The 13,179-nt window shown below is 46.4% G+C and overlaps 1 protein-coding gene across 1 annotated transcript; it reads left to right on the top strand.

Annotated features, from left to right (window-relative positions):
* The first annotated feature begins 503 nt into the window (after window positions 1-503).
* Window positions 504-6,595, top strand: LOC125506759 (plasma membrane ATPase 1-like). Its single transcript, XM_048671481.1, is given in 21 exon segments — window positions 504-612; window positions 895-1,113; window positions 1,541-1,678; window positions 1,807-1,941; window positions 2,032-2,211; window positions 2,302-2,508; window positions 2,598-2,717; window positions 2,794-2,913; window positions 3,002-3,124; window positions 3,223-3,327; window positions 3,531-3,675; window positions 3,822-3,989; window positions 4,096-4,334; window positions 4,417-4,449; window positions 4,758-4,839; window positions 4,947-5,107; window positions 5,258-5,443; window positions 5,531-5,713; window positions 5,801-5,979; window positions 6,216-6,243; window positions 6,245-6,595. Coding segments are annotated over 21 exon segments (2,877 nt in total). The 5' UTR covers window positions 504-555; the 3' UTR covers window positions 6,314-6,595.
* The last annotated feature ends 6,584 nt before the right edge of the window (window positions 6,596-13,179 follow it).

Genomic DNA, 13,179 nt, shown 5'->3' with positions numbered 1-13,179 from the left:
CCTTTGTCTAGAAATTTCCTTTACCCCTCTCATGCGCCTTCTCACTCTATGCAGAAAAGAATTTCCTTTTGCATCAAAGAAATGCCAAAGGTGCCAATTAAGTGTGAGCACCACCATACCTACACTCCTACACAATAAAACACAAGGGGGGGAGAAAGGGACCTCCGTTCCTTTGTCCACAAATTTTCCGTTTTCCCTCCTAAACATCCCATGTGCCGCGCGTAGATAGGAATTCCCCGTTTCTGTTAATTAATTCATTATTTACTGCCGGTACCACAACCTTCCTCTTCCTCCCTCCCTCCAGCGCCAGCGGTGGCTGCCACCTCTTTGCCTCCCACACCTTCTCCATTCTTCCTCCTCTTCTCCTTCGGTTACTCCTCCACTCCAGTCCGGTCCGGTCCAGTCCAACCATCCCCGCCCCACCCACGAGGACTCCATTCCATCTGCGGAGGTGAGATGATAGAGGCAAAGGTGTCCCGATGTTTCGATGAGATGGACGGGCAAGGGAAAGAAAGGCGCGAGGCGGAGGGAGGGAGGGAGATCCCTGCCGCCGCCATGGCCGAGAAGGAGGCCGGCAACCTCGAGGCCGTCCTCAAGGAGGTCGTCGACCTGGTACGCACCCTACCACCGCGGCCTCTTCCGCCCTCCTCTCCTCCCCTCAGTCCAGGCTTCTTGGGGGGCTTCTTTCTTGGGGGGATTTGGAGCTTCTTGCGCCTTTGATTCGCTGCCAGGGGTTCCTCGCTTCCTCTTAATTCGACTTCTTGGTTCAGACATTGTAGCATCTCAGGAGCTCCTCCTCCCCTCCCCTTCTTTCGCCCTTCAATCAATCTTGTTTAGTTCATACCGCCGCTGCTCTGTTTCTCAAGTTCGGCTCTGCTTCTTGTGCTGCTGCAGGAGAACATACCCCTGGAGGAGGTGTTCGACAACCTGAGATGCAGCCGCGCCGGCCTCACCGCGGAGCAGGCGCAGCAGCGCCTCCAAATCTTCGGCGCCAACAAGCTGGAGGAGAAGGAGGAGAGCAAGGTCCTCAAGTTCCTGGGCTTCATGTGGAACCCGCTCTCCTGGGTCATGGAGGCCGCCGCCATCATGGCCATCGCGCTCGCCAACGGAGGGGTATTTCTCTTTTTCCTTCCCATCTTGCTTACTGCACTGCATACACAAATTTACAGTCCAAGATTGGGTCATTTCACATCTTGTATGTATGCCTTGTTTAACTGGAGATTGCGTGTCTGTCATCAGGGCAACTGGTTCCTCAACCTGAAAATTTCTCAACTTGAATGAAGATTCTAGTTGAGGACAAGTGAATAAATCTGACTAGTTTTTTGTTGCTTAGAAACTTAGAGTTCAAGATCGGGTGATCTAACATCTTCTTTTAATATTCTTGTGTGATTTTGTCATCAGGGGAGCCAACCTGCTGACCCTCAATTTTTTTTCTTCTCACCATGTTTGCTGCGTACACAAACTTACAGTTCAAGATTGGACAATGTAACATTTGTTTTGTTTTGTTTTGTTCTTCTTGTCTAATTTTGCCGTCAATCAGAATAAGCCGCCGGACTGGCAGGACTTCATCGGCATCATCACCCTGCTGGTTATCAACTCCACCATCAGTTTCATCGAGGAGAACAATGCCGGCAACGCCGCCGCCGCGCTCATGGCCCGTCTCGCGCCCAAAGCCAAGGTCCTGTCATTTGCGCCACCTACCACTCTATATATGCTGCTTCAGTATGCCTACATGTCGGTTTTCAGTTGAGGTGTCCCAACCCACATAGCTCATTCACAAGTCTGAACTTTTCTGTCATAATTCAGATTCTTCGCGATGGCCGGTGGACCGAGGAAGACGCGGCCATCCTTGTGCCAGGGGACGTCATCAGCATCAAGCTCGGAGACATCATACCTGCAGATGCACGCCTCCTAGAGGGAGACCCTCTCAAGATTGATCAGGTCCTTCCCTTCCCATTGTTCCTGACTTGTTGAAGCTGTTACTTTTGAGGCTTCTCTGCATAACATAATTTCTCTTCTCTTGTGCTGTAGTCTGCCCTCACTGGAGAATCATTGCCGGCCACCAAAGGCCCCGGTGATGGCGTCTACTCCGGTTCGACCGTCAAGCAAGGTGAGATCGAAGCCGTCGTGATCGCCACCGGTGTTCACACCTTCTTCGGAAAGGCTGCGCACCTTGTTGACTCCACTAACCAAGTGGGCCATTTTCAGAAGGCAAGACTGTAGCCATCACCTTACCTTTCTGTTTATTTCTTGATTGCATTTGTTGACGATATCGATGATACTATTATCTTACCGGTGCAGGTTCTGACGGCCATTGGGAACTTCTGCATTTGTTCGATTGGTGTGGGAATGTTCATCGAGATCATTGTAATGTATCCTATCCAGCACAGGGCGTACCGCCCTGGAATTGACAACCTCTTGGTCCTTCTCATTGGAGGCATTCCCATAGCCATGCCGACAGTCTTATCCGTGACTATGGCTATCGGGTCACATCGATTATCTCAACAGGTTTTCACCTGCTACACAAGCATAGTTTGGCTTTCGGTTTTTTTAATCTGCATTAATTTACTGAACCACGGTATGATTTATTTTTTCAGGGAGCTATCACAAAGAGAATGACTGCAATCGAGGAGATGGCGGGCATGGATGTCCTTTGCAGTGACAAAACTGGGACTTTGACTCTCAATAAGCTTACTGTGGACAAGAACCTTGTTGAGGTAAGGCGAGGATATTACTTGAACTCTTGCATTCTTTTTCTGATTCATATATCTTATGAAAACAAGTCCGGCCCAGGTTTTCGAAAGAGGCATCACTCAGGACCAAGTGATTCTCATGGCTGCTAGAGCGTCTCGAACAGAAAACCAAGATGCTATCGATACTGCAATTGTTGGGATGCTAGCTGATCCGAAAGAGGTACTGTGCCATACTTTGTCGATGCGCTGGCAGATGATTTTACCTCATTTATATGATGAAATGACTGTTTGCCCATATGTTCACGCAGGCACGTGCTGGTATTCAAGAAGTTCATTTTCTGCCATTCAATCCTACTGACAAGAGAACGGCGCTGACATACATTGACGCTGATGGCAAAATGCACCGTGTTAGTAAGGGTGCACCCGAGCAGGTACCACAAGAATGAACTGGTTTTATGTTGATATCCTAGCATTGCCTTATGGGAATATTATGCTCACGATTGCTATAAACCCAATGAATTGACTGCAGATTCTTCACCTCGCTCACAACACATCGGAAATAGAGCGGAGGGTCCATGCTGTGATTGACAAATTTGCAGAGCGTGGACTTCGATCGCTGGCTGTAGCGTATCAGGTGAGAAAAATTACAGCATAAAGTTAGTAAGCCTTGTCCATGCAAATGGGAGAGTGCAACTTAAGCGAGTTTTCTGAACAATCTGGCTTCCGTATCCGTCACTTATGCCCTTATAATGACTACCGTTGGTCGACCTTAATTATTTCTTCTTGTATCTGTTTTTGGTATGTGTTGTCTTAACGGTGTATATCCTGAAAATGCAGGAAGTACCAGATGGGAGGAAAGAAAGCCCTGGTGGCCCATGGCACTTTGCTGGTCTGATGCCACTTTTTGATCCTCCTAGACATGACAGTGCTGAAACAATCCGGAGGGCACTTAACCTTGGTGTTAATGTCAAGATGATCACAGGTAATATTTTCATTGGATCAATATCCAATTAATCTCTATCTTCCTTCCTCTGTTCCATTTATGTCTGACGCATTCCTGTTAATTTCAATGTGGCAAGGTTGTTACTTATTTCCTACCATTTCTTATTTTCTTCTTCAAATGTTCAGGTGATCAGCTCGCCATTGGAAAGGAAACAGGGCGTCGCCTGGGAATGGGTACAAACATGTATCCTTCATCTGCTCTGTTGGGGCAGAAAAATTCAGACGAGTCCATTTCTGCTTTACCAGTTGATGATCTCATTGAGAAAGCTGATGGTTTTGCTGGCGTCTTCCCTGGTATGCTTTTTTATGAATGAAATTACAGCACTGCAAAAACTGGGAGTTGGGAGAGCGAACAAATATTTTTAGTTCCACATTGATCGAGTGATTGCTTTTTCTGCAGAGCACAAGTATGAGATTGTGAAACGCCTGCAAGCACGAAAGCACATCTGTGGAATGACGGGTGATGGAGTAAATGATGCTCCAGCTCTAAAGAAAGCAGATATTGGTATTGCTGTTGCTGATGCCACTGATGCAGCCAGGAGTGCTTCAGATATTGTCCTCACAGAACCAGGCCTCAGCGTGATCATCAGTGCTGTGCTTACCAGTCGTGCAATTTTCCAGCGTATGAAGAACTACACTGTATGTGATAGTGTGCCTGAGTATTATTTCCTACTTTTTTGCTTGTGCTGTATATATGGCTAACGCATTGTGATGCGTGCAGATCTATGCTGTCTCCATCACAATTCGTATTGTGGTAAGTTTTTCTTGTATTTCACCTCTGAATTATACTTCCAGAGCAATACATGTTTCGGTCACATGATTTGCAATGCTGGTTTTAAATGGTGTCAAGTTGCACATTCTATTTATTTGGGAAATTGTCATTGATGCTTCTGTTGGGGATCAAAATTTCACTTATTCAACTTAACAAAGGTTACAAGATCTGTACGCATAAATGTTTTTGGAATATATATTCATCTTAAGCACTGAAGTTTCGCCCATCTGGCCTATATGCCTTCCTTCAGGGTTAACTCAGTATCTTCCTTTTCTGCTTACCTTTAACAGCTTGGATTTATGCTACTTGCCCTCATCTGGAAGTTCGACTTTCCACCGTTCATGGTCCTGATCATAGCGATTCTAAATGATGGTACAATCCCTCTACCTCCCTTCTCTGTTTCAGAACAGAAGTAGAATCAGAAAGTATATAAATATTTAAACTTCTTTAACTATTTGTCGTGAACTTGTGGTCAATAGGTACCATCATGACTATATCAAAGGATCGGGTAAAACCATCTCCACTACCCGACAGCTGGAAGCTGGCTGAGATTTTCACAACTGGAGTTATCCTTGGTGGATACTTGGCAATAATGACGGTCATCTTCTTCTGGGCTGCGTACAAGACAAACTTTTTCCCGGTAAGATGACTCTGCTTAGGCGAACAAAATCTAAATTTTGGTGAATCTTAAGCGAATTGCTGTGTACCCTTGGGTAGTAAACTTGGCTAAAAACTATTTTTATGATGTCTACTACAACTTACCGACGCTTACAACTTAATAAAATTTCAGAGATTGTTTCATGTCGAAAGCCTCGAGAAGACAGCTCAGGACGATATCCAAAAGCTCGCGGCTGCCATTTACCTCCAAGTCAGCACCATCAGCCAAGCTCTCATCTTTGTCACCAGGTCACGCAGCTGGTCATTTGCCGAGCGTCCTGGGTTTCTACTGGTCTTTGCATTCTTCGTTGCGCAGCTGGTTTGCTCCTAACTCCCTGCCCCTCTTATAAACTGCTTCAGGAGAAAAGCACATCAAGCTAAAAAACCTTCCCATTAATATTTACAGATTGCTACACTGATCGCGGTGTATGCTGACTGGCCGTTCACTCAGATCAAAGGCATCGGGTGGGGCTGGGCTGGCGTCGTGTGGCTCTACAATATCATCACATACCTCCCGCTCGATATCATCAAGTTCCTCATCCGATACACTCTGAGCGGCAAAGCATGGGATCTCGTCATCGATCAAAGGGTAATAATAACATGTGCTGCACAAACTGTCTTGGCCCACGCCTTTTGGACCATGTATCATGCATGACAAATGTTCATCTTTCTGTAGATTGCGTTCACAAGGAAGAAAGACTTCGGCAAGGAGGAGAGGGAGCTCAAGTGGGCACACGCTCAGAGGACCCTCCATGGGCTGCAGCCACCGGATGCTAAGATGTTCTCGGAGAAGGGGGGCTACAATGAGCTGAATCACATGGCTGAAGAGGCCAAGAGGAGGGCCGAGATTGCAAGGTAGGACCAGTCAATCAATCATAGCCCTTCCTTGCATATAATTTCCCCTGGTCCCTTATCGGTCCAGCTGTCCCTCCTTTCCCCCCTCATTGGCTCATTATCACTCATGAATTCATCTCTGGACATGCATGTGTCTTCTCTAATATCAGTAGGCATGCATGTAGGCAATAGTGACATAAGCAGTTGTGTTTGTCGACAACGGTGTGAAACTAACTGTACTGTCATGGTTACTACAGGTTGAGGGAGCTTCATACTGCTCAAAGGGCATGTGGAGTCCGTCGTCAAGCTGAAGGGTCTCGATATCGAGACGATCCAGCAATCCTACACGGTCTGATGATCTGAGCTGTCCAGGAGAAAAAAGGGGGAAATCCCTAATTTATTGGTTACCGTCATGAGTGAAGAGTGGATCCTCTTCTTTGCTGTGAACTTTACTACTGTAATCGTCCGCGTAGTACCTGAGACATATCTACTGTAGTTTAAGCTTGCCGGTTGGTGATATAGTTTCACGCCACCTAAGTAATGGCGTGGCCGTTTTTTTCTTCTTCTTCGTTTTTTCTGTTTTCAGATAGTATGTATATTATGTTTTTCTCTCTTCATTTTAAGCTCGTTACCGACATGTGGATAAATCGGGTATGGTGGTCTGTTTGTGGGGGAAGGTAGTGTTAGCATGTGACCTCCATTCAGTGCATGGCGATGAAATGCTTCCTAACTGGGATCTGGTTTCAGATCTGTAGCTGTGGTTTGGCTCAATATTTTTGCCTGCCATGCTTTTGTGTCTGAGAGATGCAGTCAAAGTGCTTCATGGAGATGTCCATCACATAACATTTTGTTTTTGAGTCGAAATACACCGCATAGAGTTTGTGTGCATGTTTCTCTTTTGAGAATCCATTTGCTATCAGTCGCCGATTCCCTGATGATTTTTCATGAACATTTGGACGAATAAGCACCAACATACTGAGCCCACACAAGTCGAACTAATCTAGAAGTTTCTGAAGAGTCGCATGAGTTCCTCGCCGCACCAGGTGAGAACTTAAAAGCAACTCTAGCAGAGTACCAATACTAATAAAAGAAAAAACGCTGAAATAGGTAGAGAAGGGCGTTCTAGAAGACTACCAAAAGGGCTACCTGCAGGTTACTCGAGAACAAGCAGAAACAATTAATATTTATTAAGATTATTCCATCCATGTACAACAAAGATATCTTGTTACACATGCCTGGACTGGATTGTTTCTTACACATTATCTCTCTTGGAACCGCAAGAAATTTTCCCTCGAGTGCAAATTTCTCCTCCTTCAATCAGGAGGCGAAAAAACAGCTTCCATTCAAGGGAATACTGATTGCTGTATATTTGGCTTGATCAGAGTAAATTTCAGCTGCCGCGCAGTTAAAATCTATCAAAGATGTGATGCAAGCGCACTAGAGCTTCACACTGGAGAAAACACCACAAACAATTCAAACTCGGTACTTGCAGAAATCAGGATGTTGAGATTTACCATGAGATGAAGTAGTATCTCTGAAGAGATGAAACCGTATCTCTAAAGGATGCGAATTTGGAACCTTTAGGGTACCCTCCAACCCTTCTTAGTTCGACTAATGAATATAATTTTTTAGAATTCACATCACTTTTGAAAATTTAGTTCATTTGGTTGAACTAAGTAAGGTCTAAGGGTACCCTAAAGGTTTCAAATTTGCATCCGTAAAATCTCTAACGGTTCATCAAGCATACCTACACAAGATAGTACATGGTAAAACAAGACATCAACCTCACCTTCTCAATGTTAATACTAACCGAACCTTGCAGCAAAGAACCAGAAAGAAAAGTAAACTATTGGATACACCAGTCTGCAAGATGGATTAAAATTCAATGTTATGAAAAAAATTCGACAAGCGGTTTGGCAGCCACAGCCAGCAACCATCTTTGATGATCAATTCAGCAACATGTTCCGTAAGGCCATTGATGCAGGAAACTTGATGCTAATAAAGGTACATCATGCAGCCAAACATCCACCCAAAACAGGGCAACATGAAAACTAAAAGCAGAGCTATGGATATGATATGAATAATCAATTAACAAGTTTCTTGTGTGTGTATTCGGCAGAGGAGAAACACAAGAGATATTGCTGCTCAGTTCGTCGCCGTCGCATAAATGGCTCAGCGTGGGAGCTTTGAGTAGCATGCCACATAATAATGGCAGCCCAAGTCCAAGTGCGAAAAATAACTCCTTAGCAGCCTGTCACCATCTTTGATCTCACAAAGTTTCCCACTGTTGATGTTGTATGACAAAAGCTTCTTGGGCCGCTTATCCAGGAGCAAGAGAGCCTCTTTTTCCAGGTCAAGGGCGATGATTTGATAATCACACAACCCGGGCAAGTACACTCCTCTGCTGTAGACAAACCCATCCCTTCCAAATGCATCTCACATAGAAAAACGGTGCTTCATAGACAAGTTGCAAGCAACATCAAGACTGAAAACTGCGATTGTACGGCCGCCCTCCTCTGGCAACGCACACTGCAAAAGCCCCGATGATTGTCCGAAGCAGAGGTCCTAGTGTAAATTGTAGTCAAGTTAGTTAGCTCTCTGCATGTAACCGTCCGAGTCCTAGAGTGATTCTAGGAATGAGAAGTGGTCATGTCTAGTTAGTGCGTGAGTTAGTGGATTAGTGGTGGCAGGTATCGCGAGTCTTATTAGCCCACACATGTAATCTGGTTTGCTATATAAGAGAAATAGATAGAGGAGAAAAGGCAGCCGTGAGGGCAGCACCAATATGTTGTCTCTGTGTTCATCAAGGAAGAGTGTTTTTGGGCAAAACGATTTGGAGTTCTTCCTTGGTTATGCGCGTTTGTGTGTTCACGAGAAAGCTAAGAGAGATTGAGTGAAGAAAAGAGGGAGCTGCGCGATTCAGTTCCAACACCCTACCCTATCAATCTTTATTTAGTTTTAATTTATGCAGATTGTATGGTGCAACTTATAGAAAATATACAATGGTTGCAAGAACAGTGAACTTTTGATCCCAAAATAGCCACAGACATTCTCAATTTTGTTGCCTCGCGGTAGTGCGAAAATGAACTAATATTACCTAAACATTACTCATCAGTTAAGGACGTTGATTTGCTACACTATTAAATGGATACAATGAAAGACTAGATGTTCAATACAAATGGTAATAGAAGTTCGATCCATGGATACAGGGCCGGCCCTGGGCATGTGAAACGTGTGTGGTTGCACAGGACCTCTAATGTCCTAGGTTTCCGTTTATGTACATACAATAAATACATATAGTACGTACATACAACGAGTAGTTAATATTGAACAAGCACTTGTTGAGGAACGTTGCAGAAAACAAAAAAAAATTTCTATGTTTCACCAAGATCAATCTATGGAGTCAACTAGCAACGAGAGGAGAGTGCATCTACATACCCTTGTAGATCGCGAGCGGAAGCGTTCAAGAGAACGGGGATGATGGAGTCGTACTCGCCGTGATCCAAATCACCGATGACCAAGTGCCGAACGGACGGCACCTCCGCGTTCAACACACGTACGGAGCGGATGACGTCTCCTCCTTCTTGATCCAGCAAGGGGGAATGAGAGGTTGATGAAGATCCAGCAGCACGACGGCGTGGTGGTGGATGCAGCAATGATCGCAGCAGGGCTTCGCCGAGCTTCTGCGAGAGGGAGAGGTGTAGCAGGGGAGAGGGAGGCGCCAAGACTTAAGGTGCGGCTGCCCCTCCCTCCCCCTCGAGAGCAGAGCAACGAGACTTTTTTTTCTTTCTCTTGGTCGAGGTGCAGAGCAATCGAAGTCCTATGCGCCATCATTTCTTCATGGTGTGCATCCCTCAACAATCAACAACCGTAGGTTACATGTCCCTTTTTGTTTTGCACACCCTTATTCTCAAGTAAATTTGCTGCTCTTTCATGAATTTATTCATCCGGTTGGCATTATAATTTTCTGAGATGTCTTTTAGACATAGGCACGAGTCTAAGAGTACAAGATAGATTAATAGTTTAAAGTAATAATTATATTTATTGGCCAGTAAAAGGGGCCTAAATTGTGATTTCGCACCGGAGCCCGGATTTCTGAGATACGGCCGAGCAGTCGAGCACCTTCAGAGGTAGCACTTGTAAGGAGGAAGTTAGCAGTTAAGAATAGTTATGTGCAGGATATACCAACTTGTGCAACCTCCTATGCCAGATTTCCACCATATATGTTACCCTTTCTCCATCCCAAGGTATCATACCTCTGTTACTTTTTCATGGGGCCTTTAACTACAGTGGTATAAAAATGTCTTACATAACTTCTGAGAAGAGCTGGTGATGATCATAACCAAAATGCTTTAGCTGCTTTTGGATCCTATATTTGGTCGGACTTTGCCTGCCCTATGTTAGCATTAATCTTGATATCTTGATATCTTGTAGTTGCATGTATTAGGTGTGTTATATCTGGACGTGTGTGATGTGCTCAGTCCAAGTCGTGGGAGTAGTCGGTCTGCATGTGTGCATGCCGAGCAGAAGTTTGAGTTAGTTAGTGACATGAAGAAGAGGTCCTAGTGTAAATTGTAGTCAAGTTAGTTAGCTCTCTGCATGTAACCGTCCGAGTCCTAGAGTGATTCTAGGAATGAGAAGTGGTCATGTCTAGTTAGTGCGTGAGTTAGTGGATTAGTGGTGGCAGGTATCGCGAGTCTTATTAGCCCACACATGTAATCTGGTTTGCTATATAAGAGAAATAGATAGAGGAGAAAAGGCAGCCGTGAGGGCAGCACCAATATGTTGTCTCTGTGTTCATCAAGGAAGAGTGTTTTTGGGCAAAACGATTTGGAGTTCTTCCTTGGTTATGCGCGTTTGTGTGTTCACGAGAAAGCTAAGAGAGATTGAGTGAAGAAAAGAGGGAGCTGCGCGATTCAGTTCCAACACCCTACCCTATCAATCTTTATTTAGTTTTAATTTATGCAGATTGTATGGTGCAACTTATAGAGAATATACAATGGTTGCAAGAACAGTGAACTTTTGATCCCAAAATAGCCACAGACATTCTCAATTTTGTTGCCTCGCAGTAGTGCGAAAATGAACTAAGATTACCTAAACATTACTCATCAGTTACGGACGTTGATTTGCTACACTATTAAATGGATACAATGAAAGTGTTAGAATAAATCCGAGGCGCTCCGTCGATCTACCGAGGATCAAGCAATCACACAAGCACGACACCGAGATTTGTTAACGAGGTTCACCGATATGGCTACATCCCCGGGGCCTGACTATGGGCGCTCCTCCCCATGACACCGCTACAATACCGCATCCGGTCGCCCTGGACACCGGCACATGCCGCCGGCTTCCCCTGCTTGTCTGAACATATAAGAGTTGCGTGAACTCAACGTCACTGCTCTTTCTGTACTGCTTGTCTGAAACTTGAAGGAATTTCACCGTCGCCCTGTGTCACCCTGAGTCAAATTCGCAGTTGTCTCACATTCTTTTTTTCGGATAGTCTCTGACATGTCCACCGCTATAGCAACTCGCCTCCTTCTGTCTTGTCATCCGCACTTTGCCCTGTGCACTGAACACCAACAGAATATACGGCCATGTAATCTCTCAGCTTTTGAAATTCCAAGACTCTCGTCACTTTCTCAGATTCTCCATTGGTCAACTCCTGTCTCTTCCGGTACCGATAGACCCAGTCACCAACTTGAATCTGGTACTCGTCAACACTGCTTCAGCACCCTTGCACAATTTTGTCTGACCACATGTCTGACCACCAGTGCCTTGGCCTGTCGCTGTGTCCCGTGCTTACCGCACGCCTCGCCGCTATCACCGCGTCGAGCCTCTGCTGTCCTGGTCGAGTCTCCCGGGTAGCTTGCCACACTGCCTCAACCCCACTGCAGAGAACCATCGATCATCACCGACCGATGCCGAGTATCACGTCTCCATCAGACCATTGGGCCCCAGTCCGATCCACGTGTCTCTCGCTATCCCGCTGAAATAGGCTACGATTCTCCGGATCCTTACTGTTGGGGAACGTAGCAGAAATTCAAAAATTTTCCTACGTGTCACCAAGATCTATCTATGGAGAGACCAGCAACGAGGGGAAGGAGAGTGCATCTACATACCCTTGTAGATCGCTAAGCGGAAGCGTTCAAGTGAACGGGGTTGATGGAGTCGTACTCGTCGTGATTCAGATCACCGATGATCCTAGTGCCGAACGGACGGCACCTCCGCGTTCAACACACGTACAGCCCGGTGACGTCTCCCACGCCTTGATCCAGCAAGGAGAGAGGGAGAGGTTGAGGAAGACTCCATCCAGCAGCAGCACAACGGCATGGTGGTGATGGAGGAGCGTGGCAATCCTGCAGGGCTTCGCCAAGCACCACGGGAGAGGAGAAGAACTTGGGAGAGAGGGAGGGCTGCACCAAAGGCATAAGGGGCGTTCCAAGAGGCCCTCCTACCCTCACTATATATAGGGAGCCCAAGGGGGGGGTGCGCCAGCCCTAGGAGATCCAATCTCCTAGGGGGCGGCGGCCAGGGGAGGTTTCCCTCCCCCCCAAGGCACCTAGGAGGTGCCTTCCCTCCTTGGGACTCTTCCTTAGGGTTCCCCTTTCACCCTAGGCGCATGGGCCCTAGGGGAAGTGGCGCCCCAGCCCACTTTGGGCTGGATCCCTTCTCACTTCAGCCCATGGGACCCTCCGGGATAGGTGGCCCCACCCGGTGGGCCCCCAGAACCCTTCCGGTGGTCCCGGTACAATACCGATGACCCCGAAACTTGTCCCGATGGCCGAAACAGGACTTCCTATATATAAATCTTTACCTCCGGACCATTCCGGAACTCCTCGTGACGTCCGGGATCTCATCCGGGACTCCGAACAACATTCGGTAACCACATACAAGCTTCCTTTATAACCCTAGCGTCATCGAACCTTAAGTGTGTAGACCCTACGGGTTCGGGAGACATGCAGACATGACCGAGACGTTCTCCGGTCAATAACCAACAGCGGGATCTGGATACCCATGTTGGCTCCCACATGTTCCACGATGATCTCATCGGATGAACCACGATGTCAAGGACTTAATCAATCCCGTAATCTCATCCGGGACTCCGAACAACATTCGGTAACCACATACAAACTTCCTTTACAACCCTAGCGTCATCGAACCTTAAGTGTGTAGACCCTACGGGTTCGGGAGACATGCAGACATGACCGAGACGTTCTCCGG

Source organism: Triticum urartu, chromosome 5 (assembly GCF_003073215.2).
Source record: "Triticum urartu cultivar G1812 chromosome 5, Tu2.1, whole genome shotgun sequence".
In the NCBI taxonomy this organism is placed as follows: Eukaryota; Viridiplantae; Streptophyta; class Magnoliopsida; order Poales; family Poaceae; genus Triticum; species Triticum urartu.
This window is presented reverse-complemented; position numbering and strand designations above follow the sequence as displayed.